Source organism: Leucoraja erinacea, chromosome 22, assembly GCF_028641065.1.
Source record: "Leucoraja erinacea ecotype New England chromosome 22, Leri_hhj_1, whole genome shotgun sequence".
NCBI classification, from domain to species: domain Eukaryota; kingdom Metazoa; phylum Chordata; class Chondrichthyes; order Rajiformes; family Rajidae; genus Leucoraja; species Leucoraja erinaceus.
This window is the reverse complement of record NC_073398.1, coordinates 21,823,778-21,851,461: the sequence shown is the minus strand read 5'-3', so window position 1 is coordinate 21,851,461 and position 27,684 is coordinate 21,823,778. Positions and strand designations below refer to the sequence as shown.

Genomic DNA, 27,684 nt, shown 5'->3' with positions numbered 1-27,684 from the left:
TCTGATTAATACATATTTTATGCGTGCCGCATGTTTTTATTCTATTAAACCGATTTGGAAAAATACAGAAAATTTTATCTCCATAGAGTACAAGACAAAACAAATATATAATCAACATACTATTCATCATGCGAAGTGCAGGTTTTGCAAACAATGAAAAACCTAGAGTGGATGTGGAAAGGATGTTTCCAGTAGTGGGAGAGTCCAGGACCAGAGGACACAGCCTCAGAATAAAAGGACAAGCCTTAAGAATGGAAATGAGGAGGAATTTCCTGAGCCAGAGGGTAGTGAATCTGTGGAATTCAATGTCACATGGCCAAGTCATTGGGTATTAAAAAAAATGGATTGATAGGTTCTTGATTAGTAAAGGTGTCAATGGTTACAGGGAGATGGAGAAAGAGGTTGAGAGGGAAAAATAGATCAGCTACGATCGAATAGAGGAGTAGACTCAATGGGCCGAATAACCTGATTCTGCTATGTTTTATGATCATATGAATGCCCAACACGAGCCAGTAAAGTGCAGATCTTGACATTGGCTCTGTAATTTGTGGTATAACAAATATGGAGTGTTGGCAGAGTATGATTCAAAGTACTACAACAGAAAGAGAATCCAGCAAACTTGCGTCCGTGAGCACTGACCAAACTGTTATGGCTGCCAAAACCAGTTGAGACATCAAAAAGGGAAACCGTTATTTCTCTAGAAAGACGATTAGAGATCTGGAGCAAACTGGGATTAAAAATGAATTGTGGCAATGGCTGAGCACAAACTTCTCTGGGCCAACAACCTGCTTCCCTTCCGTGGAACTGTGTAATTTCCAAATCCTTAAATATCCAATTAAATAAGCAAAAGATTTCCTCTTTTGCTCAGTCTTATCAACTAAATGGTTTAGAACTGAGATCACCGTATTTCCTTTCAGTTTGTGTTTAACTATGTCAAGTTTCCTTGTAGTTATGCAGATACTCTCAATACTCCCGTATAACTGAACTATTCCTTTAATCGAGTGGTGGAGTCTTTCATATTGAAAGTATTTTCACCCAAAAAAAAATAAAGGCCTCCATGCCAACTCAACCAACCTGCAAATCTATCATAAGTTCATATTTTTTGAAATGTTCATGCAAAATTGGCCATACAATCCGTATATTTCTCGCAGTTACAAGAAGTGATGTTGATTAAGTAAACAATATCTGTAAAAGGCCAATAAAACTGTTGGACTGTGGGAAATGCAGCAAACCCTCACCTGGCAGTAGTGTATGATAATTATACCAGCAGTAAAGTCTTTATTGCTTTATTCTTAAAACATTTTATCTCCATTCTGAAACCCTGTAACACACCGTTTATTCAGTGGGTATTTGCAGCCTTATGTTATTTCTGTTGCCAATTAAAGCAACGGTTCTCTATGCCAGTCTAAAAAGTTCATGTTGGTAATTTCATTAAAAGTTGGGGTTACTATAAAAGAGGTTGCTTTAGCTCATTATCAAACAGGAGGAGTTCCAACCTGGTAGTGACCCAAATTCAAAGCCTTGTTTGATTTCTCCTATTCCCAGCCCAGAACGATGAAGTACGTGTGGCAGTAAAGGGGAGATGGCCATGCTCATTGGAATGCGGAAATCAAAACAGCTCCATATCACCTTGATGTACTCAAAGTGCTGCAGTAACTCAGCTGGTCAGGCAACACCTCGGGAGAACATGGAAAGGTGATGTTTAAGGCCTTGACCCCAAACGTCACCTATCCATGTTCTCCAGAGATGCTGCCTCGCCTGTTGAGCTACTGCAGCACTTTGTCATTCTTTTGTGTATTAACCAGCATCTGTTGTTCTTTGTTTCTACATTCTCTGTCACATTGTTGTTGTAATTACCCATTTGCCATTTTACAATCTGAATAACACCCACAACATACAAGATAACATTTGAAAATGCTTGAAAGTAACGTCTTTGGAGAGGTAATCCGTCCCTATGTGTGCTCTCAAAGTGAACAGTGCCAACAAGGCTAGAGTTCACGACTTCTGATTGAAAGCACCATGCTATAAGGTCAACCCACAGTACCATTGTAAATTGTAAGATGGAATTTTAGTTTGACAGATATCAGTAGTGAATAAAGAAATTGTTAACTGGGATTTAGCAAAAGTTTCAATACAGTAGCAGCTTAGTCAATCACATATAAGCCGGCCTTGTATGATTGTTCAGAATGTTTGCAAGAGCACGTACTAAAAACAAGTCCTTTTGAAGTTAGGTGCAAATTGTGTTCGTAATTGCTTCTAGACAATTTTCTCTTGTAGATACAAGTTTTAATTGACCCATCTTCTCTGCCCAGTCCGGCTGTTGAATAAATAGGATTTTCCCGACACTAAACAAAGCAGATGGAATTAATCCGAACTCTTCTTCTTTTATATTCACTGTGTGGCATTACAGACCGATCATAATCAGAATCTATGCAGCAGTACCAATATAACAGTAAAGCACTTGCGGGAGAAATGAATAGGAAGCTACATTTATATAGTTAGGTGTGTGCGTGTGTGCGTGTGCATGCGTGTGGAAGCGCTAGTGAGGAGTATAAATACAGCAAAGATTAGTAGTACCAAATACTTCTTATTTCCTTCCTTCTTTTAAGTCTTGAGGAAATGAATATTAGAGAGCCAGATAGTAAATTTGAACTTTAATATTAGCCTGTCACTTAAAGATATACACAAAATGCTGGAGTAACTCAGCAGGACAGGCAGCATCCCTGGAGAGAACGAACAGGTGACATTTTGGGTCAAGACCCTTCTTCAGACTGAGTCTCGACCCAAAACGTCATCCATTCTTTCTCTCCAGATATGCTGCCTGTCCCACTGAGTTACTCCAGCATTTTGTGTCTATCTTCGGTTTAAACCAGCATCTGCAGTCCTTTCCTTCTGCTTTTACTTGGTTCAGTGGGTTGCTGACAAAATGTAGAACAAGATTTAATTGCAAGGGTAACTGCTGGCCAATGACCTGGTCCTCAGTGACCTGGTACTCAGGTCTCAGCATCAGACAGATATATATTAAGGTTTTATTGCCATTTCCTCTTGCTTTTGTGTCAGGGTGACAATGTATATTCATGAGGATCCATTACAATTTTATTCTACAGCTTCCTTAATTTGGTGCCTGTTCAACTATCCCAGTTTAATGAATTGGAATGCCAGAGAGTTTGTGTTAATAATACGCAAAAGGGACAGAAGAATTTAATGTCACGGAGAGGTCAAAGCACAAAAATCATACACATATTTAAGTATTATACAATTAGAATTTAATCCCTGCATGAAATTCTATCACCATATATGTTTCCCTGAGGCATTCTTTTGCTGATTGAGAAGTTAGGAAGTTAGCTTGCTGTATTCAATCATCCTGAGAAAGATTAAAATAATCTTTTCTACTAAAACAATAGAAGAGGGAAGCATGAAACTTGATAATTACCTTCATCTACAGTACGTCCATCAAACTGATCCAAAGGCTGAAATTGAAGTTAATAAATTAATGAAGCACACACAGTAATATTTTTAAATGGATAACATATTTGCACAACAGGATCCAACTAGCAGATCAAAGGAATATCAACAATACAATTTCATTACAAAAATACCGAATATGCATTTCTATTGTGATCACATATGATCTTTGTATGCAAGGAACCACAGGGAATATGTTGGCTGAAAAGACTGACCACAAAAAACATAATTGCTAAGAACAATTCTGCTTTTATTTCATATAATAGATCATAAGAAATAGGAGAAGAATTAGGCCATTCGGCCCATAGAGTCTGGTCCGTCGTTCGATCATGACTGATCTATTTTTTCCTCTCAGCCCCACTTCCCTGCCTTGTCCCCATAACCTATGACACCCTTACTGATTAAGAACTTATTTATCTTTGCTTTAAAAATACCCACAGGCTTAGCCTCCTCTGCTATATGTGGCAATGTATTGCACAGATTTACCACCCTCTGACTAAAGAATTCCCTTCTCATCTCCATTCTAAAAGTACATCTTTTATTCTGAGGCTGTGCCCTTTGGACCTACACTCTCCCACTACTGGAAACATCCTCTCCATATCCACAAGGCCTTTCATTATTTTGTGGGTCACAATGAGATGCCCCTCTCATCCTTTAAATACCAGCGAGCTACATCGATACACTTAATAATCCCAAATCAAATACGGTTCCAAACTATCTTATCTCTTTTTCTTTCAAATCACCATTATTATCATTCAAACAAATATATTCCCATGAATGAACCAGGGCAAAATATGTGAATAGTATTGTGATGAATAAAATAAGAAATTAATATTTAATGAGCACTTTAAGTGGTAATTCAATAAAAATAGAAGATAAATGTTTTGATACATCATTCATGAGCTGTTTATGCCACATGTTGGCAATTAGATAAATAATGAAGTTCAGATGCAAGAAAGATGCGTTTACAGGGATACTGTGTCCCTAGGCGATTTGTCCCCTTTTGCCTGGAGGCCTGGAGGCTGCATGAATGTTAATTAGTTTATGATGTGGAACAAAGACAAAATCAACTTTCCCCTGTAAAAAAATCTAACATTTTGAGAGCAAGTGAGGTTTTAAAAAAACTTGCAGCTGCAGCATCCATATTCACATTTGGGATCAATTAAAGTTAATACTTCTGTGCAACCATTTAGTTTTTGAAAGGAATATTAACAAAAGGCGAGACCCGCCTCTGTACTGTACGTACTGAATTTCCAGGGTCTGTACCACAAGCATGCGACTGCATGCGGCGAGCGCAACCAAACCGGAAGCGGGGGCCGCACGGAGGTCGAGTGATCCCGTACGAGTTGACGTGAAGATCAAGAGAAGTCCGCGGGAGGTTCACGCGTGACGTACGGCGTTAAGACGCTGCGTACGGCATCAAGACGCTGCGCACACCCGTCGAGGCGGTGCATACGGCCTCAATGCGGCTGCGGGCCGGCAGGCCGTTGCCGCGCGGAATTTTTGGACAGTGTCAGTTTTTCTGAGTCCCACGCGATGTCGGGACCAGCTCCGCACAACTCCATATGGCTCCGGCGATCGAAGTGGGACCGGCCCCGCGAGGCCGTATGGCTCAAGAGACCACGTTAGGTCGCACTTGCCGCATGCAGTCACATGTTCGTGGGACAGGCCCTTAACTGAAGCACTGAAAGTACTTTACCAAGTCCAGGCTTTATCTGTATAAGACACAAATACAAATGATGCTGCTATGCACCAAAACACAATATTTCCCGGTGTCAAGATGTACCTGCCATGCAGCTTCAGGTGAGTAAGATGATGGGGGAAATTAGCTAGTGTCTAATGATGTGGCTACCATAACACTAAATACATGCCAGCAAAATGGTTTCCTCTTTCTAACTCAGCAATGACAACCAGTTCAGCTTAATTTTGTCTGCTGCTAATGCTTTCTCAGCTCTTTGGTTGAGGGCGAGACTCTTATTCTGCATCTCTTACCTCCTCTACTTCCCACCACCTGGCTGACCCTTGATGTAGTGTTACAAAAGGCATTGCCACCACTAGGCCTTATCATAACTGCTGGAGCCAGCTTCCCTCGGCCCCAGTAATCCCTTACTAACCATATAACAATTACAGCACGGAAACAGGCCATCTCGGCCCTTCTAGTCCGTGCCGAACACTTATTCGCCCCTAGTCCCATCTACCTGCACTCAGAAGATAACCATATAACAATTACAGCACGTAATGGCTTACTCCTTATTCTTAGGGGTACTAATCTCTTGATTAGTACGGGTGTTAATGGTTATGGTGAGAAGGCAGGTGAATAATATTAAGAGGGAGAGGTGAATCAGCCTTGATTGAATAACAGAGTAGACTTGATTCTGGTCCTATCACTTATGATCTGATGAGCACACCTGAATGGGGAAACCACACAAGGAAAGTCATCTATTTTTTGTGGGTCACTGATGGCCACACATTCACAGCCTTTAATTTATCCTGAAGTGTATAAATCCCAGGGCAAGAAGTGTCCAATTGTGCCGCCCTGGTGATACTTGAATCACTGCAAACATGTTAGTAAGTCAGCTTAAGTCCAAATCAGGCTTTTTCTGTGCTGTTTAGGGAAGCCCAGAATCCTAGCTTGTCCAATTATACTGGAGGAACAAGGTGATTTGTGACAACAGCCTAAACTTCATAAACATGTGTGCTTGTGTATCTTGCAACTGTGCTCATTGTGAAATATATCTGGCAGTGCAAGGGGCCTGGGAACAAGCGATTGATGAGGGTTTTTACTCAGATTGACAATACATTTCAGTTAATAAGAAATACTGTCCCCAGGAAATGACTGAAATGCAGTCACAGGAGGATTAGAGTGGCCTTTTGGATAATCTTCCTAACAAAATATAATTAAAGAACTTAACTCCAGTAACTACTTTACTTATGCTGAAATGTCTGGCTGTGATGAGTACAGGAAAGGAAGTCTCCCTAGTATTGTGCAATATTATTTACTTGCTGACAAGTCTTAATTTACTTAGTCATAAAGTGATACAGTGTGGAAACAAGCCCTTTGGTCCAACTTGCCCACACCGACTAACATGTCCCACCTACACTTGTCCCACCTGCCAGCATTTTATCCATATCCCTCCAAACCTGTCCTATCCATGTACCATTCAACTACCTCCTCTGACAGCTTGTTCCATACATCCACCACCCTTTGTGTGAAAAGGTTACCCCTCATATTCCTATTAAATCTTTTCCCCTCCGCCTTAAACCTATGTCCTCTGGTCCTCGATTAACCTACTCTGGGCAAGAGACTCTGTGCATCTACCCGATCTATTTCTCTCAAGATCGTATACACCTTTATAAGATCACCCCTCATCCTCCTGCACTCCATGAATAGAGACCCACCCTACTCAACCTCTGCTTATAGCTCAGACCCTCTAGTCCTGGCAGCATCCTCGTAAATTTTCATTGTGCCCTATCCAGCTTGATAATATCTTTCCTGTAACACGGTGCCCAGAACTGAACACAATACTCTAAATGTGGCCTCACCAACATCCAAATCAACTGCAACATGACCTCCCAGCTACTATATCTGTTTAAATTATTCTATAATCAGCTTTGCATATTACATTCATACAACGTGCTTTTATTTTGTGCCAGCTTTGCCTTTTAATGTGGTGAACACAATGAATCACTTTCCAAAATCCAGGTAAATTCCTCTTGAATGTTGGTGATGCACAAACCATGACACAATCTCCAATCTGTTCTGCACACTATTCCATCAGAGAACTTCCAATATTAAGACACAAACCAGATCAACTACCCCTAAATTTGCACCAATACATGGGAGTAATTTACATGTTGGAGGAAGGAGATAAAAACAGAAATAGATCGGCAGAGAATAGAAAACAGAAATGTAGTGGTTTACATTATTGTTTCTTTAACCACCAGATAACATATCAGTGCACATATGTTTGCTTTTTATCCTTCTGGGACAGGTAAAGGGGCTGTCCCACTTGGGCGACCTAATTGGCGAATTTGCCCTCGACTCATACTCGCAGCATGGTCGACACAAGGTTGTAGGAGGTCTATGTAACTCTCCTTCATGCTCGAGAGTAGTCCCCGTGTACTCAAGGCCTCAGCTAAGTCACGGCGTATTTTCCAACATGTTGAAAAATGCCTGCAAAAAAAGGTCGCCATGGAAAAAAATCTATACTTTTTTTACTCGTAGGTTTTGGCGTAGTAGGTCATAGTAGGTCGGCATGTTAGTCGTAGGTAATTGAGGGTAGTCAAAGGTAGTGGTAGATAGTCTTCATCATAGTCGAAGGGAGGTCGAAGGAGTTCGAAGAAGGTTGTCTACACTCTCCACTATTCGATATCCAATTTTCCCGAAGTCAGTTGTAGCTAGTCGAAGGAGGTGTTCAACATGACATTTTTTTTAATTCTTCTAAACTCGCCAATTAGGTCACCCAAGTGGGACAGCCCCTTCAGCCATGACTGTGGCCAAAACCCAAGAGACGGGACAATCAGAGTTTTATTTTCCCCATGACATTAAATGAAAATAAACCCTGACCACACTCTGTGCTGTCCTCAGGCAAAAATCAACCCTTGGCAACAAAAGCTGAACAAATTCTGTTAATCCTTCACTGCCGCCTCCAAACACTTCCATTGCACAGTCTCACCAGTTATTGGACATCTACCAAGCCAAAGAATTCCACTGCTGTCAGCGAAGCCTCGCTGGCTGCCGATTATTGCCCCCACACTCGCCTTGTGGAAGAAAGGCAAATCACTCATCCATTTGTACAATGTGTTGACAACTAAGGGAGGTCTCCCCACTTATTGCACACATATACTAACTTGTTAAACTGTATTAACTAAATTAACTCCAACGGTCATCAGTGAGACAATTGCTAGTTGAGATATAGGTTAAATTCCACAGGGTTCATTGTGAAAATCCTGTTGATTTTTAAAAATAAATTGATTCAACACTTTCATATTCCCAGAGGCAGATGTAGATGACATGATTGTTTAATTTATTGCTTTGTCAATCATGGGAAAGCGAGTTTGTATCGAAGACTTATTTGAAGGATCACAATGGTAATTTCACAATTAACCCTGTATCTTTACAAACAATATTCCTGTAGGTAATTTAGAGTTATTTTAGTTTCTACATTTGATTTCATTGACATTCAGTCAAGGGAGTGAGCTCAGCACAGCAGTGTGGAAAGTAGGTATTGTGAATTTGTGTTGCGAGGCACTATAGTGTCCTTGTATAGGAAAATGAGCAAATGAAAATGAAGTGGCTTTACATTGTTGAAATACAGGAAAAGCTTCAAGCATGAGGATAAGGTAGCAGAACTGGAGTTGGTCAAAGAAAATTTACTGTTAGACAATTCAAGTAAGGTAACAGTGATGGATCTCCTACACACCGTACATTAACCAACATGGTTCTGAACACCACAAAGTCAAGCACAAGTAGGATTTTAAACTGACAGAAAACCACACCCAAAGTGCAAAGCGATTTGAACATTGTCACACCGTCTAAAATTACATCTGGTTAATAACATACTTGGCCAAATCCTGTCAGTGAATCAACAGGGAGTAGTGTCCATTTGTCACTTAAGTTTGGCTTTTCATCCAATGGAGGGAAACTCCTAAAAAAAAAAAAATACATTATTCTGTGCAGTATTACGGCATTTATCATCCACCAAGTGAAGTTCAATATTATGGTACCTTGGTCGTTTTGGGCCAGCTTTAGTGATGTGGTTCCCAGGTGTTTTTTCAGGTTTCTCACATTTCGGAAAGAACCGGCCATATCTGGGATGACTGCCAGACATTAAAAGATAGCGTTAGCCATTGGTTTATGATAATGAAAGTAATGTTCATGGAAGGTAGAGGACTGACGTAAGGACCTCATAGATGTTAACACACACAGGCAGCCTTACTTCTTGAGGAGAGCCCACGCCAGTACGTAGAGTCCTGTAAAAGCGGATGCTCCTAATAAAACCAGCAGGGCCACAAACCAACCATCCGGACTCCAGTACCACGAGATCCGTATCAGCACAGCTGTGGTAAACTGTTACAAACAGAAACGTGATTAAAACATTACAATGTACCATAATGAGTCTACTTATCATGGTCCTAGAAAATAATCGGACTTGCCGATCAGCTTCCATTCCAGTCAAACTGATGCCTAAAGCCGGCAGATCAAACTAGGGAATCCGTTCCATCCACTTTGCAGATTTGTGAATGTTTCAGGCATTCACAATCATCCCATGTCAGTGGCAACATCGACGCAGGTGAGCCTCGGTCAGGGTTTCTCTGGCAATGCAGACAGTCATGTGTGTGGAGCAAGGTCCAGTGTGTGGTGCTGCATGCACTACATCTCACCAATGAACCAGGAGCCAGGCTCACAGCAGGAGGGCGGCCAGGTCTGCACTGGAGGAACACTGGAGCAATAAAGGAAGAACATCCCCACTGCACCTCTCCCAGACATGGGAACTCCATCTGTTAATCTTGTGGTACAATCTGTTCAATGCACAATAATATCCTAAATATCCTTAATAATATCCTTGCTGGCTTCTGGATCAGTAATATAACCATTGCATTACCACCAATTATTATTCATTATCCATTTCTATTGCTTTTAATTCAGCGCGTTTCTGTAAAGAAATTTCCGCAGAAAATAGAGAGCTGGTATTTACACATTTGCAGGTATTCCCATGTTGTAAACGGAGGTGGATTGGTTAATTAAATCGCAAGCTGTTTTTTCCATAACCTTTCAACATTTCTATTTTTAGCATATTTATGCAATTTCTTCGTTAAGAGTTAAATAATTGTGGAATTTTCAAAAGCAGACGAAGTACATTATAGATCAGCAGGTGGGTTTCTGTCAAAGCGGCACCTGCTCGGTATTGGAGTGTCGGCCTAGATTTCTAATCTCCATTCTAGAATGTTCTAATCCTTGTAATATAAACTAAACCCATTGCTGGACTCAAAAGCAAACTTACTACCTGAAAGCGGCACGTCTCTGCCTATTTACTGGTGACGCAGTGGTTAATTTACTAATCCTGAGGCGTGGGCTAACAAATCTGGGGGACCCAAATTCAAACTTCACCTTGGTAATGGTAACATTTAATAACAATAATCTGGAATGTTACATTTCTATTGAATTTTTGTTTTACACAACTGATCCGCAATGTCTTTCAGGGAAACAGAGGTCATAGATTTAAGGTGAGAGGTGAAAGATTTAATAGGAAACTGAGAAGCAACTTTTTTACACATGTGGGTATATGAAACTGATAAAACTGAAACTGATAAAATGCTTAGATAAAGCTAGTACTTCCTGGAGTGGACAATATTGTTGATTCCTGTAGTTTAATAGTGATACCAGACTGACCGGAGTGGTTGGTGTACTGGTGGTTGGTTGCGTTGTTGTCCATGGGATAACATGTATAACCACTGTTGCTGTGCTGGTTAGCTGGTGTGCTTTGGTTCCTCCAAACTCATCAGTGACTTGAACCAACAATTGATAGTCCGTTGGATCTTCCACACCACCAGGGATGTGGAACTGGAAGCTTTGCGTCGTGGCCACGGACAGAAGGTTCATATCCGTTCTCTGTAGCACAAAGCGATTGTGTGTGTTGCCTAAGAGCAAACACAAAAAAAGAAGCACAACGTTAAGGGCTATATGTATGTATTTACATATGTACTTAATCTATGAATCACTGTTGTATAACGTTAGTACCTCCACCAATGTAAAGCACGAGAGGTGGTCACCTTTAGGTGTTTTTTAAATGTGCTATAGAAATAAATGTGACTTGACTTGACTTGAGGATAAAATACAATCTATTCCAAATCAGTAAAATCCATATACAGAACATTGTACATGGTGTAAATATCCACTGCTAGGATTCCATGTATAAAAACCTCAACAGTTTCTGGATGTATATGGATATATAGCACATTCACAAACAGCTCAGGGCCAAAGCTTGTACACTGTTCATAGTCACCAAATGATTGTTTTTTTGGGGTAGGCTAGCCCATGGAAACAGTGGCGTGGCATCACCAAGACTCGTCTCCACAGCCTAATGGGAGATAAGGACCCTTGGGAAGTTCAGAGGTGGGTCTCAATAATTGTACTAAGCAGTACAATTTTAATCCCAAAATAGTGATGTTGAGATAAAGTGCAAGGTTTAAAAGTCAAATAAAGTTGAACCAGGAACTTATTCTGCCTCATCCAACATAGAGAATGTCTGACCATTATTAAACTGATAACGTCAGCAATGCTCATGACAGTGGAGCTGGCACAGCGGGCCAGTGAATCAGCACTAACACAGGTACTTCCACCTGAACCGTTCATCATCATCATCATCATCATCAACCTTTATTGTCATCTTGCAAAGCAACAGTTGTACAGTGCAAAATGAGAAGACGTTTCCCAGGGAATACCGGAGCATCGCCCATGAAACTTAAAACATTTTACACATAATAACAGTAAAAACAATCCAGTCCATGATGAAACAGTATAAATAGTTAAAAGCAGGTAAAACAGCAACATTAAAATACAATAAAAACAGTCATTAAAATGTCCAGGGCAGCTGATTTGAGTGGCCAGTGCCAGAGTTATTAAAATGTCAGTGCAAAGCTGCAGGATCAGGTGGAGTGACTGTTTAGCAGCCTCACAGCCTGTGGCAGGAAGCTGTTTAGCAGTCTGGTTGTCCGGGCTTTGATGTTACGGTCTCTCTTGCCAGATGGCAAGAGATAAAATGTTCATATCAGGAACATGATTAAATACCAATATCATGTTACTTCTGTAATTAAGAATTCCAAAAGTACCAATTGTACTGGTTGGATTTAGTAACCAGGTAGTTTACATAAGCCCACCATGAGCAGTCAGAGTTTTAGCTAAATCTTTCTAGCCCACTCCACATGGATAGTCAATTCAGATAAATTCTTTATGTAGGAAGGAATTGCAGCTGCTGGTTTAAACTGAAAATAGATACAAAATGCTGGAGTAACTCAGCAGGACAGGCCGCATCACTGGAGGGAAGGAATGGGTGACGTTTTGGTTTGCGTCTGAAGAAGGGTCTCGACCCTAAACGTCACCCATTCCTTCTATCCAGAGATGCTGCTTGTACCGCTGAGTTACTCCAGCACTATGTGTCTACTTTCAGATAAATTATTTGTGTGCGAATAACCAATGTTATCAATGCTGCCAGAAATGACATTGAGTAATATTGTGTTCAAAAATATTTTTATCATGTCTGGATTACGTCTAGAAACCCAAATTAAAAACACATACCTTATCCTAACCCTAAATGCAGGTGTGCAGTGTAAATGGGATGCATCATATCTGATGATTTAGGTTGGATATAAAAAATTGGTGACACTAAAACCTGCCCAGCAACTAGTGACCCACAGTTAAAATTAGAAACGAGTCTGCATTTACCTCCCACAATCAGGTAACGGAGTTGGTCATTGGCAGAGTCTTTGTCTGAACACTGGAGTTGGAGGAAGGGAGTTTTAATTGTGGAATATATGGTGGTTTCATAGTAGGCTGGGTTGCAGATTGGTGCCTCATCATTTATATTCTATAGACATAGAAGCAAGAAATAGAAAAATATGATGGTTAAATCTCAGCAACACATGACAATTATATCCATTTAACCGATTTGGACACCAGTTTCAACTTGCTTGCTATGGCAATCCTAATATTTTATATCTGTAATTCTCATTTTGCTGATTGAAGGACAAAAGGACTGCAGATGCTGGTTTTCAAAAAAACACACAAAACACTGGAGAAACTCCATGGGTCAGGCAGCATCTCTGGAGAACATGAATAGGTGAAGTTTCGGGTCAGGACTTTTCTTCAGACTCAGAGTCTGAAGAAGGGACCCAAGCCGAGATGCCATATGTCTATTCCCTACCCACACACAAAATGCTGTCGACAGAACATAAAATTGGGGCAAAGCTTTGCCTTCTGTGAAAATCGCTGACAGTTTTTACATTCAGAGACAGTGGAAAACTAATAGAAATGAAACATAGAAACATAGAAAATAGGTGCAGGAGTAGGCCATTCGGCCCTTCGAGCCTGCACCGCCATTCAATATGATCATGGCTGATCATCCAACTCAGTATCCTGTACATGCCTTCTCTTCTGATCCCTTTAACCACAAGGGCCACATCTAACTCCCTCTTAATTCATCTTGAAATAATTTAAAAAAAATTAAAAGTAAGTTAAAAACACAGAAATGTGTGGTTCTTTTCAGTTGGTGGTTCCAGAGAGAACCACTTGACTAACAGCAGTGTGTAAGCCTGGTGTTCCCATCCTCTGCATTAATGTATGGCTGGGGTTGCCTGACCTGTTGCTCCATTGCTGGATGCAGCACTGCCCCCCAGGGGCAGAGGCTGGTAATGCTGGGCTGAGAGGCTGGCTGCAAAACATGACACGCAGCCTGTCCTTGGCAGTTTAATGTGGTCATCAAGCCGGTTTGAAGAGGTGTTTAATATCTGTGGCATGCCTTTTTTAATTTTTAAGCCAAATTAACATATTTTCAATCAGATAAACACAAAATGCTGGAGTAGCTCAACGGGACAGACTGAAGGAGAGTCTCGACCCGAAACGTCACCCATTTCTTCTCTCCGGAGATGCTGCCTGTCCCGCTGAGCTACTCCAGCATTTTGTGTCTATCCTAGGTGTAAACCAGTAGCTGCAGTTCCTACCTACACATTTTTTTAATCATCTTACATTTGGTAAATATGCTGTGAAATGAGTTGATTATTTTTCAAGTGTTTGTAATAGTTCATTAGCAGAGACATTTAGACCGTGATGGGAAGGCCTTTGCCAGCAGGTGTTGTCAAAAGCCCGCCGGGGCAGACTGCAGTGGAGCACCCACCTGTGGCCCAGCACTGCTCTCAGACAACCCTGCCTCACTGGACATCCCTGGGAGCAGGACCTTCAGCCAAATCAAAACCACAGGGCTGCTACTGGTCAGTGTAGCTCTGAGGACTGTGCAGAGGTGTAAGTGAGGTGTTATCTTTTTAACATATATTTTGCTTGTGTGTGTCTGGCGCTTTGAGCTACAGAAAAACAATATTATAAAATTCAACATAACATAAAAATCTCTTTAAACACATAAATGGGTTCAACAAGGGTATACTTTCATTTAAAGTAAAGCCCTGTAAATGCTAAAAATCTAAAACGAGAGAGAAAATGCTGAAAATATCAGCCAGCCAACCTGATGGAAGCAGAGTTGACCTTTCAGTCAGTGACATTTGAGTCAGAACTGATTTATTTATTCAAGAACAGTCTATTTTAGATTTTAAAAGTAAGATAATTTAATGGCTTTGCTGATGTGACCACACATGTAACTGCAGTCAGGTTACCCCATCTGATGATAATTTACCCACACAAATTGCCATCAGGATGCACCTTGAAAAGTACATCAAATCCGACAGCTACACCCCTTTGGGGATCCAAGCTCTTACTTCCCATTGTAATTTTAGCTCTCAATTTCTCGGTGGGATCTGTGATGTTGGTTGCCTTAGGGAGGAAATGGTTTTGCTGTATCTACCCCGTTGAATTATTTTATTATTCTAAGCACTTCAATTAACACACTCCTCAATCCTCAACACCCACGAGAATACAAACTAAATTTATTTCATCGGTCTATGTGTCATCATTCAGCTTTGTCCACTATCGCAAAGGTGAAACCTCAGTCGAGGCTAAGATCTCCCACCCCAGTATACTTGGTGTCTATGAACTCTTATTTCCTCCATTTTCCCCCCAAGAAGTTGCAGACAATGTTTCGAGTTATAAAATGTAATGCACGGTTTCATTTAAATCTAAAATGCCAAAACAAAAAGTCAGGTCACAAGCGTGCCTTGTCAGGCAGTAGATTTCTGATACTTTACCAGAATGTTCACTGTGACCATGGCGAAGCTGGTCTTCTGCTTCTGTGGATCAGACTCAAGATCATTATTCAGATCCAACGCTTGCACTGTCAGGGAATAGCGGGCTGCACTTTCTGCATCCAGTAGGTTCAGGACCTTCAGCTGCCCTGGTGTCCAGGCACCGGAAACATTTTGATCATGTCAGAAAATAACATACACTTCACATATAAACGTTTCTGACATTTAAAAATGTACTGCAATACAAAAATCAATCTTTATGCTCATTTCTAGGACTTCAAATGTTATAAAATCAATGCAAGGGGTTGAATGAAGTCACTGAGTTTTAGATCTGCATATATAAAACTGCCCCACACTAATTGCGCCAATTGTTGATGTTCCTGCCACAATTTGGTTCAAAGCACAAAATCTCTAAATTAACAATCATAGACTGAGGGCAAGTAACTGAAGGAAGGAGAAACAGTAATCTCCCATGATAATTGAAGGTAATTGGAGATAAAGTACGGTGGAGCCATCCACCTGGTTGATCCACCATGCAGATGCAGAATTTTGTGAATGTATTATTTTACTTGTCTATACTATTGGAAGTTGGTCAAATATTTCAGTCAGCCAATATGCTTTGAAGAAAGAAAGGTGAAGATAACCTGAATTGGGTTCCATGTAGAATCTGGGAGGGATATCATTGTTTCCACTGGCAATGCTGTACCGAATGCTGTCATAAGGCAGATCAGCATCAGTGAACTTTACGAGGCCCACAATTGTTCCAATTGGGCTGTTTTCAGCGACAGTGAATATTAAATCGTCGGATTTGGGATTCCATTCATTTCTACGCGTCACTTGTACAATCAAAGTAGCTGTGCCTGTCCAAAGCAGATGGCAAGACACCAATTAGCAAATCTTAATGAAAACCAGTGATATCGTGAGGTTCATTGCATCATACAATCATTTAAATCCATGCATAGAAGGAAGCAGCTCCTCAAAATGGCCATGCCGGCCAAATGAGAGCCACTTAAATTATCCCTACTTTTGTACTGTAACCATATTGATTGAAAACATTTCACTACTTATCCAAGTGTTTCTAGATTTATCTTGCCTGCCAGGCAAACATCACAGCACTCTTTGGGGGGATGACATTTATGGTTTCAAATCCTTCTATCAATTCACCAGAAATCCATATTCCCTGGTTACTTTTCTCCCTGCAAAGAGAAAAAATGACCTTTCCTGTTTACTGCACTTTGGCCTCATATATCTATCCAACATGGACACTCACTTGTTAAAGAAGGAGTTCCACCATCTGAAATCTTGATTAGTATTGTATGTTTAAATTGTTGACCTTCAAATGTTGACTCATCATAGTCCAAACCCTTTTGGCCAATCTGCAAGCATAATGTATGACATATTATTTTATAAATTATCCATCCATAATAAATGATATCAATGTTATTTTGCAACAATGATTTTCTAACCAACTCTCTGTACAATGTTTCATGTGGAGTCACAATATACTAATCCTGATTCAGAACTGGATAATTAACTTGTTATGGCGACAACAATTCATCAAAATACAAAGATTACCTTCTAAAAATGGGAGAAAACCTGCACAGAAAATAAACAATGATATCAATGAAAATGATATTAATGCCTCTTTAAAATGACTACAATTTAAACATGTGAGTTATTGTTTACTGTCATAACTTTTACATTACCCTTCCAACAATTAGTTTCTGCAGATGTTCAGTCGTATGTTACTGGAAACATCTGTATGTTGAACGTGTTACATCGCAAAGTATCATTTTATTTTTATTTAAACAATGATATCATGAATGAGTAACAAAGGGGTTTTGTTCTTACTGACATCTATAAGTCGGTTTCATATTCTCACCTCGGTTTATGGTGAGAGAGCAAAGATTTATTAGGAACCTGTGACGCAACTTTTTCACTTGAGTTTCCAGAGGAGGTAGTTGAGGCAGGTACTGTAACAGCATTTAAAGGGCACTTGGACATTTAAAGGAATGGTTCAGAGAGATATGGCCCAAATGGAAGCAAATGGGATCAGCTTAGAAGGGGCATCTTGGTCAGCATGGACATGTTGGGCTAAAGGGGCTGTTTCCATGCTGTGTGACTCTGTGACTCTATGTTGAATCTGCATGGCATTTCTATTCAGCAGAAGCACAGAGCCAATGAAGAGAACTTCAATTTCAATTCAGAAAACTATGTTTTTTTTTCAAACTACTATGAAAGTGGGATGGAACAACGCCACACCTTGTCTCCATTCTTTCCAATGTTTTAATACTTACTTGTATTTCATTTTTACTATTAGAAAATCTGTCTGTGGAAAAAACACATCCTTTCCCTGCTTTGAAGTGAAAAGAATAACATTTTAGACAAGGTTCCCCCACCTTGGTCAGTCTGATCACGTATCATTGTTCCTGCTCCCTAAGAAAAGGAATCCAGCACCAGTGTGTAGGTGAGATGATTATTAGGTGCTTCTGAATCATTGTCCCAGCAGTTCAGGAAAGTGACCATGGTGCCTGGTGGGTCTGTTTCAGCAAGCACAGCACTGCAAAAGAAGATGAAATGGTAACCGAATGGAAAACTCCTTCTGACTTTATTGACTCAAAATCAAGTTCTGGAATCATTTTATGCACTGAAAATCTGATGTGGGGCCACATTTGACTATAGCATTGCTTGAAATGTTCAGTTATGTTCAGTTACTCCTTCAGAGTTATACGGTGATATATGAATAGGCACAAAAATGTGACATTGAGCAGAAGCTATATATTAAATACAATACCATTGCCAGTGAAGTTATGCTTGCAGGAATCAAAGATCACATTTGGTATTCAGGGTGAACAGAACAGATTTGCAATATTATGTTTCTATTCTATTTAATTCAGAATATTTTCTATTGCTAGAAGCCAACTTGGTCTCAGAGCTTCTGTAATAGGGAGAGCTGTTGTCAGAAGATGGACAACATTAATTAAAAAGAGGACCCAGTGAAGGGAATATCTACCAGGAGAAAGGCTTTAATGGCATTTAAGAGCATGATAACAAGGAGGGGTCTGGATCACGCTGGAACACATCCTTTCCCTGCTTTGAAGTGAAAATAATTAACATTTTAGTACAAGAATAATGAAGGCTGAATACGAAAAACACATTTTTAGTAAGTTCATGCAAGGTAAGAGATGAGGTCACTTAATTGTATTCTAGATGCCTTGGTTCTAAATTCAATTTCCTCACATCAATCATCTCAATGCTAGGTCAGAAGAGAACTTTATTTTTCCTAATGATACTGTACTCTTCATTAAATATAATCTGAACAGGGCTTTCCAATAAATCAGGACATTTTCAGTGATTGCTGGAGATGATTTTAGTGCGGTGATTGAAATGTATATCCATTTTGAGGATTACTGTAAAGTCACTGTGACTGAATAAGGAAACATTTAAAAGTCTGTTGCATTAGAGTAATAATCATTGGTCTATTGTTGGTTTGATGTTAAGTACTCACTTGTAAAGGGTTGGCTGGCACTGAGGGGCATTGTCATTAATATCAATAATATTAACAGTTACTGTTGCAGTGACGGAATGGACCCGGTTGGAGTCAAATGCTCTAATTTCCAGTATCTGTTTGTTAGGAAAGGTGGTGTCATCATAATCAGGGCGATGGGTCAGTTTGAGTTCTCCTGTGTCTGTGAAAACCCATAAGCAAAACAAGATATTTAAAATGTACTGTACTGTACACTGACAATGACAATTAAAATTGAATCTGAATCTGAATCTGAATCTGAAGATATTTAAAATTTACAAGGAATAATGAAAATATTTGGCAATTCAGCAACATATTTAAATATTTGTCAGTGTGGAAGCTATGATTTCAATATAATCAGATTAAGTACAAAAATAGAATATGTCAAAGGCAGGATAACTTGAGTGATGAAGTAATTCAATTTCTTTGAGGCCAAAGACCTGGCATAGATCAGTTAAAAGGGAAAATTAGGAAAAGATAGAACAAGACGTAAGCAATGGAGAATATTGAAACCAGATACAGAAGCAACGGATTAATAACAAGTACATATCAATATGAAGAGGCTCTCAAACATCAAAAAGTGCAGAGGTGATTTTATTGAAAATTAATCTGGCCACAGACCAATGCAAGATCCAACCTCGCACATGATCCAAGTGTTTGGAAATCTCTCACAAACTAACAGCGGTAATCCAAAACACAATGTAAAATGAAATATGTAACACTCACTTTCATCAATGGTGAAGCCTTTGTGCTTGCTAGCAAATTCATAGAAGACTCTGTCATCCACATCTTGGTCAGTTGCTGTGAACTTTGCTACAATAGTCCCTGCAGACTCATCATCGGGAATGTTTATAACATTAGGTGGATTCCTTAGAAACAAACAAAATAATCTGATATATTGTCAACTATCAAGTCTTGATGAAGTTGTTTTAATTATTTAATTATCCGCTCAGTTTCTTTGAGAACCATGTTCTGAAAATGGATACAATTGCACATTTACGCACCAATACACACTCTCAAAGATGATCTAGACATGGGTAATAGAAGGGGAAACTGCTGCTCACGACATCTATTAAATCCTGGATTTTCCATTCTTTTCAGCAGCACAGAGACTACTCTAACAGAAAAGATTAGCATTTGCAACCTCCAATATCCCACTGCAACTTCCAATCAAAGTGATGAATTAGAAGTGCAGTGCAGACTCTAATAATCTGAGGATGCAGCAGTCATTTATGCACATTGAGATCCCATTAACAGCAATTTAGAATGATAGTCCTACAGCACAAATCAGCCCACCATGTCTGTGCTGATCTTTTTTGTTCAACTACACTAGTTTTGTTTTCTTGCATTGTGTCTGTATTCTTCTATACCTTGCCTTAATGCCTAAATGTCTCAAAAATAAAGTGATTTTGACTGGCTCAATACCCTCTCTAGCAGCGCATTCCAGATATTAACCACTCCCTGTACAGAAAACATTCCGTCAGAACCTCTTTGCAAATCCTTCCTCTTACCTTAAGCCTATGACCACTTGGGGAAAAGATTCTTAATATCTATGTTCTGTGTGTATGTTATAATTATATGTACTCTATCGGATCAACCTTCACAGTCCTTTGCTCTGGGGAAAATAAGCCCAGTCTGTTGAATCTTTCCCCAAAACTAAAGTTCTCCAATCCAGATAACAGCCTGGTGATTATCCTTTACACTCTCCCTGTTATTGTCACTTTTATTCAACTGATATTGTTGCAGAGGAACAATTGTCCGGAAACCAGAAATAACTTCCTTTCTCTTCTTCAACATGTTTGATGGGATTGTTAGATGAGATGTTAGAAGAGGCTGCAGTTTAAAACCTCATCCACAAAATACCATCTTTCAACGTAGCATTCCATCAGCAATAGGATTGGGTCTTGATCTGCGGGACAAATTCCCTGAGGCCTGAACCCATTTCTCAGGAGCCACTTCTCATCGGAAGCAGACATCGATGATCAAATTCGCCATCAGACTCAGCGTGTCAGCACTTTGGCCAAATGATGAAAATTCTGCAGGTCAAAATCTCAACCTTGGCACAACACCCATGGTGCACTTGGCAACTGTGATCTCTATGTTTCTACAGCAGGCTCCTCAATGCTCAAGAATTATACCTTCAATCCTGTCTCCACAAAACCTTCCAAACCCGCTGGCATGATAAGCAAAGAAATGTCAACGTCAATGTCATCTTGCAGGCCAGTTTACCCAATCCACTCAGTCAACTCCAAGGGACAGGGCATACCATTTGCCTGCATTACATCAGATTCCTGAAGCAAGCCTTATATTTGGACTTCCATCATGGAAGAGATTAGCAGACGGACAACAAAAAAAGGTTATTCTCAAAGCATGTTTGGCTCTAAGGGATGTTGCCCCATGACTTCAAAATGAAGGAGAATTTGGGCTGGCACAGAGAACCTTGAATCCATGCAGTGGGAGCTCACAGAAGCCCAGTGTAAATGCGGCAGGAGTACAGCATCTCTCATACACTCGCCTGCCCTTCGCTGGCATATCCTGCCGCATCTGTGGAAGGGTCAGAGGTTCCCTGGTGGACCTCACAATCCACAGACCCGAAGTGGAATCATGCCATCCCGAGGTACTGCCATTGAGGAGAAGGTTTAAGATCATCATGGTCCTTCCAGCATAGAAGGTAAGAAATTGCTCCCATAGAAGATTTCAAAAACCAAGGGACATAACATGATGGTCATTGGCAAATGAACTAATAGTGATCCAAGAAGTTTATTAAGTCTGAAGAAGGGTCCCGATCCCGAAAAATTACCTATGCTTTTCTTCCAGAGATGCTGACTGGCCCGCTGAGTTGCACTAGCAGTTTGTGTCTAATTTGGATTTTTTTTTAATGCAAGTGGTTATGGTCTAGAATGCAGTGCCATGGGTCGAAGTAGAGGCAGATTCAATTATTGTGATCAAAAAAGGAGCTGGATAAACATCTGAAAGAAAATAATTTTCAGGGCTAGAGGGAAATAATAGGGGTGGAAATAGCTGGTAGAGCAAGTATAGACTTTACAGGCCAAATTGCCTCTTCCTGCAGTGACCAGTTTGTGATTCAGAACCACAGTAGAGGCATTATCAGGATGTTGAGGGGTTGCATGTTCTGCCATATGGGATGTTCTTCAGTCTAACTGCCTGTCCTACATTACACAGTGTAGTACCTCTGTGCAATTTAAACAGAAGATGTTGAGTAAACAGAACAGGTTCACTGATAACTGAATGTCATAAGTCAGGTTACTGCTATGTATTGTGTTTCCATGATCTGCCTGATTTAGTTCAGAGCTTGTAGATGCATTGTGTCTTTCTGCTATGCATTGATCTTAATTCCCATCCCCCAAATTTATGGGTTTTTCTGACCTTTTCTGTGCCATACCATTCAATAACTGGAGGAAACCTCATCTAAGGTTTATTAAAGCTAAACTGGCAACTACTTTGAGACAGCACTTCAATCTCTCCCCTTCAATTGTTTCTCCCTCACGTTCAGATTGCTTGCTGTAAACAGAAGTGGTGGTGGTGTTCCACAAATTAGGCTGGTCTGCGGCTAACATGTCCTATTAGACAGAGCTGTGGTGAACATCATCCAGTCCATCACAGGTACTGACCTCCCCACCATCAAAGGGATCTGCAGGAGTCACAGCCTCAAAATATAGATACACTGAACTATGTTTGTTGTTTATTATGGTGTTTAAAGAAGTACTATGTTTACATATCAGTTGTGTTGCTCCAAGTAAGAATTTCATTGATTCATGGATAGGACAGGTTTGGAGGTATATGGGCCAAATGCAGACAGGTGTAGCTGGGGCATGTTGGCTGGTGTGAGCAAGTTGGGCCGAAAGGCATGTTTCCACGCTGTATCACTCTATGACTCTCTGATCCATTTCTGGACAAATGGCAATAAAATACTCATGACATGACTATTGACACAAGCCAGGAATGTGGTGGAATAATCTTCCAAGCTCCCACAACACTCAAGCTCTATGGCATCCAGAACTAACATGCCCCTGTATTATTTCAATATTCACTCTCCAAGATTTCTGGTGCACTCTAGCCACATTTAACTTCTACAGAATGCACTGCAGCAATTCATCATGGCTTTTCTGACAGCACCTCTTGCATCTATGAGCTCACTGCCTGGAAGTGCAAGGACAGTGTAAAGTCTGACAGTTTCAACCTTTCTATTTATGATTAATTCACACACTCACTCCTGCTCCGAATGTCAATATAGGCTGCTTCTTTCTGACCATGCCCAGAATATATAGCAAGCTCAGAAATAGGCAAACGTCTTAAAAATGAAACACACACATGATGTTCTTAAAAGGGAAATGTAACAAGATAACATAACCGTAGCATGACAAGAAAACTTGGAGCCCGTGCATGGAAACACATCTCCCTCAGTTCCCGGACCACTCTGATTTAATTGTATGATTGCTGGTCTTTTGATTTCATTTGGTTAGCATCCCAGAGCTTCCAACCTCAGTATTTGTGGCAGCATCTTCATCATTTAAGTTGATTGATTCATGAAAATCACTGTTACATTTCAAATAGCGGTAGGCAAGTCAAATAGCGGTAGGAAAAGTTGCTGGATTTTCCAGTAACATCCAGAGAATCATTTTCCAAAAGTACAGGGAAAGATGAGGTAGGTCAACATGGTCAAGAAGGCAGTCACATGGCATGGGATTCTGAGGAACTGCTCAATCTTGCTGTAAATATTTTGCTCATTACTGAGGCTTGTGGTACTTTACTAAGTATAGTGAAGCTTCCTCAGACAACGTTTAGTACATTCAAAGCAATAATAAAATCCAATTGTGGGCATGTGAATAAAGAGTGTTTGCCAAATCAAAAAGATGAATTTTGGACCATTGGTTTTGAATGTGGATAAATTGTATCCATGTGTGGTTGAGCCCTGAACAGATGGATGCAGCATCTCCCAGACCTAATATGGAGATGGTGGAATATTTTCCAAAATGAAGTGGTTGAAAAGGATAGGACTTGTGTATTTAAAGAGGAAGGTGATGCACACATCAGCACAGTGTGAGAAGCAACTGCTTGAATGCCACAAAAGAATGAGAGGTGGTGAATGTCAAAATTCTAGGCTCCCATACCAATCAACAGCCTGGGATAAGTTCCAACCCGCTAACTGCAGAGACCCAAGAAGATGGACTAATTGTTTATTTATCAAGGACAACCAGGAGTGGAAAATAAATGTTGGCAGTTCCAGAACAAATGGCCAACATTTAGGCTCTAGACTCCATTTAACTTGTCAGGAATCCACCACTCAAATAGTTTTGTTTCATCTGTGGGTTAAATATATTTTATTGATTGTACAAAACTAGCATATAAATGGAGGCAGGTTTTCATATCCTATCTCACAAAAAAGGAACTGAGTAAATATTCAGGTTCTAAATGCGGAATGTTACTCACAAGTAAACTGGAGATTCATCATTGAGGTTCTGGATGGTAATTGTAATGGTTCCCGTGCAGGATTTTGGAGGAGTCTTTCCCACTTCACTCACGGAAATGGTGATCTTGTATTGCTGCCATAAAGAGAATTCAGAGAATTCAGCACTGATTACACTTGGGATCATATCAGACCCAAGCAAACCCACCTGATGTCCATATGTACCTTCATGCCTTGATCATAATCAAGTGGCTCGTTGGTCTTGGAGATAATTCCATCTTTAGGGTCCAATGAAAAATACTTGGCAGCATCACTTTGATCATTAATTATAGTAAACTGAATAGAAAGGAAAGGTTAAAAAATTCAGTTGTTACTTCATCGATGATAGCTGAAAAAGTAATATTATGTAACAGAGCAGGATTGACCAAGGTCTATTTGAATATACTTTTAAAAGCTAAAAGCTCACGTACACAAGCACAACTCAATCTCCTGTAGTCATCGTGAATGTAGAAGCAAAGCCAAAATCTCTTCTAAAGGAGGAGAGAAGATACAAAGAACAGTGATGGAGGAGAAGGTAGGAAAGGCATAGAGAACAAGTAGAGAAGAGATCATTGAGGAAGAGGTGGAATGATGGTGGCTTCCCCTGCTTCTGCCAGATGCACATCTCTTTATCCATTGTATGATCTGTGCTACCTCCACATATCAGCATATTTCTTTTTCATGATAACATAGTGCAGAAAAGCTGCTGATAACATGGGTGTGTAAAAGATGATGATTAAGTTCCAGTTTTGAACAAGGCCATCATTTGGGAAAGGCATGTAATTATGAAGCAATCTCAGAAGGAAGGATTGAGATTCATTGAAACATTTGAGGTCTCGGGTGGAGAGGTGAGACTAGGATTTGGTGAAGTGGCGATATCACAGAAGTTCACGATAATGCTTGGCTGACCAAGCGACATATCAACAGAATCAAAATATTCTTTGATTATCCCTTCAGACTTTACTGGCTTTGTTGTGTAAATTAATTGAATTACTTTCTTACTTTAATTTCTCCTTGAGGGTCAGGATCTTTTGCAATGATCCTGTAGACTGTTTTAAAGGCAGGGAAGTCTTCTGGAATCGTTGTGGAAGCACCTGTTCAAAATGTCACAGGTTAATGCACCAGGTTAACACTATTTAACGGAATAGGGATTTGCAGCAAGTTTTAAGCTTTATAGAAACGTAGAACCATAGAAAATAGGTGCAGGAGTAGGCCATTCGGCCCTTCGAGTCAGCACCGCCATTCAATATGATCATGGCTGATCATCCATAATCAGTACCCAGTTTCTGCTTTCTCCCCATATCCCTTGATTCCGTTAGCCCAAGAGATATACAAGAGCATATATCTGCCAATATTGAAGCTGGCTATTGATCCAGAAAAATAGGTTTGAATCCTACCATGGCACCTTCTATTCTATTAAAAAGATGGAATCAAAAGAAAAACAAAAAGATGAAATAACTGCAACTGTGGAACTACAGTATTGTTTGTAAAATCTTGTCTGGTGTGTGGATGCTTTTACGAGAAGAAATCTTCTTGACGTATGACTCAAGGCACTCAGTGTGTTGGCTCCTCACATCAAGGCAGTTAGAGACGGAGGCTCAATGCTGGCACTGCCAGCTATCTCCACATTTTGGGCGAGAATACATATATAAAAAAGACAAAACTTACTGATGTACCGCCAAATCTTAAAATGGTTAACACACAAACATTAAAAATTATGAAATGGTTAATATTTATTATATAAAAAATTAGAACATGAGATAAAATGAGATGTTGACGTTACCAGAAAATACCAGTTTATATAATTACATCCATAGCTAAATAGAGGTCCTTTCATAAACATTTGGGAGACAAAGGTGTTTTTAGTCACTGGAGCTAAAGGCATGCATATTAATCCATTTTTGCATCTGTTACCAGTATAATGTGGCAGAACTTGATATAACTGACTGCTGCTACTCATAAGCACGTCGATGTCTGGATATTGTACAGACTGCTATCATCAATCTCTGTTCAATTATACTCTTCTCCCGACCTGAATATATCCTATCACTGATCATCATTTGCACCACTGTAGTGATTCTTTTAAAAAAAGTATCGGAGTGAAATGATCAAAGTTTAAACCTTGCGAATACAATAGACTAATTCCAGTCAGGTTGCCTGCAGGGATATCAGAACCAAATTGTGAAGGATTAAACTTGCTCCAAACTCTTTCGATTTGACAACATAGTAAGTTATTTATAAGATTCTGCTGCAAACAAATAAAAGCTAACTGGCTCATTTATGTTTCATTTGTAATTGTGTCTATAATTTATTAATGTTCAATACTCAAGAATTATTTGTCCACAGCAGAGGACAGCACATATTTCCACAACAAATCAACACTCCATGGATTGGAATTTAAATCATCCTATTGCTGTCGAACTCACATCTATCAATTTTCTTCCAGGAATAAAGCAAGATTTAACTTTTCTTCAAACACACAACATATGCTTTCTTACTTTTGTTAACTTTGCATGAAAAAAAACTGTTATGCGAAAACAGTTCCAAGTTTCATTCTAAGTATTGTCCACAGCTGTGTCAGATGCTTGACACCAAGAAGCCAAATGTGACATGATTCATTCATTCTACGGTTGGGAAAACAGCTGGTCAGGAACAAGTTGCAACTTGCAAGCGGTTATCTGTGCTGTTGAAACCCATTATTAATGATTTCTTCAATTTGAACCAAACAAATGAATAACATTCACTGGAATTAACCAAATAAAAGATAATATAGAATTATTCATGAATGTCATGATGAGTGAGTTGATTCTGAATTAATCTATTTGGTTTAAGAGGCTTAAAGTTCTGATCTCCATTCTATATGTTGTTTGCTACAATACCAGGACACCATTAAAAAAATTACTGTAGGCAATATGAATCTAACACAGTTTTCTGATCTTGACTGCTGTTCAACAAAGCCTCCCATTCTCACATGCTAATTTTCTTATCTGACAACAATCCCACAAGTGCCTTGAGACATTTTTATTATGAGGAAAGTGTTATATAAATGCAAATTGAGCATGTGCAGATATGATTATGATGCTACCTGAGACTTGAACAAATCTGCACAGAAATGTGAAGAATGGGCTGTTGGACAATGTACATGAAGCTAGAGAGTTGTATCCTGGTGGGGAGATCAACATCTTGTGAGGAGAAGAGATAAATGAAAAACAAAAAAAGTCATAATTTCCTACGTTGTTCCCATAAAACAATCCGAAGTTAATTGAGTTTGCCTTTTCCCTACTTTGTTAAAATCAAATTAAAACATATTAAAGAAAAA

At 39.8% G+C, this 27,684-nt stretch overlaps 2 protein-coding genes across 2 annotated transcripts; both read right to left on the bottom strand.

Moving 5' to 3' along the window:
* On the bottom strand, nt 1-11,150 carry LOC129707786 (cadherin-related family member 4-like). Its single transcript, XM_055653095.1, has 6 exons — nt 10,859-11,150; nt 9,405-9,535; nt 9,193-9,285; nt 9,029-9,113; nt 3,434-3,470; nt 1-2,345 (listed from the first exon to the last, which is right to left on the bottom strand). Exons 1-6 carry the CDS (start codon nt 11,066-11,068, stop codon nt 2,287-2,289), a joined length of 615 nt encoding a protein of 204 aa, XP_055509070.1. The 5' UTR covers nt 11,069-11,150; the 3' UTR covers nt 1-2,286.
* A 6,658-nt stretch (nt 11,151-17,808) lies between these two features.
* LOC129708052 (cadherin-related family member 3-like) lies at nt 17,809-20,874 on the bottom strand. Its single transcript, XM_055653595.1, has 4 exons — nt 20,762-20,874; nt 19,625-19,767; nt 18,881-19,061; nt 17,809-17,932 (listed from the first exon to the last, which is right to left on the bottom strand). The coding sequence occupies exons 1-4, from the start codon at nt 20,872-20,874 to the stop codon at nt 17,809-17,811; spliced, it is 561 nt and encodes a 186-aa protein (XP_055509570.1).
* Nucleotides 20,875-27,684: the final 6,810 nt, after the last annotated feature.

Coding starts and splice junctions, on each gene's coding strand:
- LOC129707786 (XM_055653095.1), bottom strand. CDS start 11,068: ATGAACCTTCTGTCCGTGGCCACGACGCAAAGCTTCCAGTTCCACATC. Junction 9,536..10,858: donor CCAGTACACCAACCACTCCG/GTCAGTCTGGTA, acceptor TGTTTGTAACAG/TTTACCACAGCTGTGCTGAT. Junction 9,114..9,192: donor GCTGGCCCAAAACGACCAAG/GTACCATAATAT, acceptor TTTTTTTTTTAG/GAGTTTCCCTCCATTGGATG.
- LOC129708052 (XM_055653595.1), bottom strand. CDS start 20,874: ATGTCTGCTTCCGATGAGAAGTGGCTCCTGAGAAATGGGTTCAGGCCT. Junction 19,768..20,761: donor GAATGCTACGTTGAAAGATG/GTATTTTGTGGA, acceptor TTTGTTTCTAAG/GAATCCACCTAATGTTATAA. Junction 19,062..19,624: donor AGGCTTCACCATTGATGAAA/GTGAGTGTTACA, acceptor GGGTTTTCACAG/ACACAGGAGAACTCAAACTG.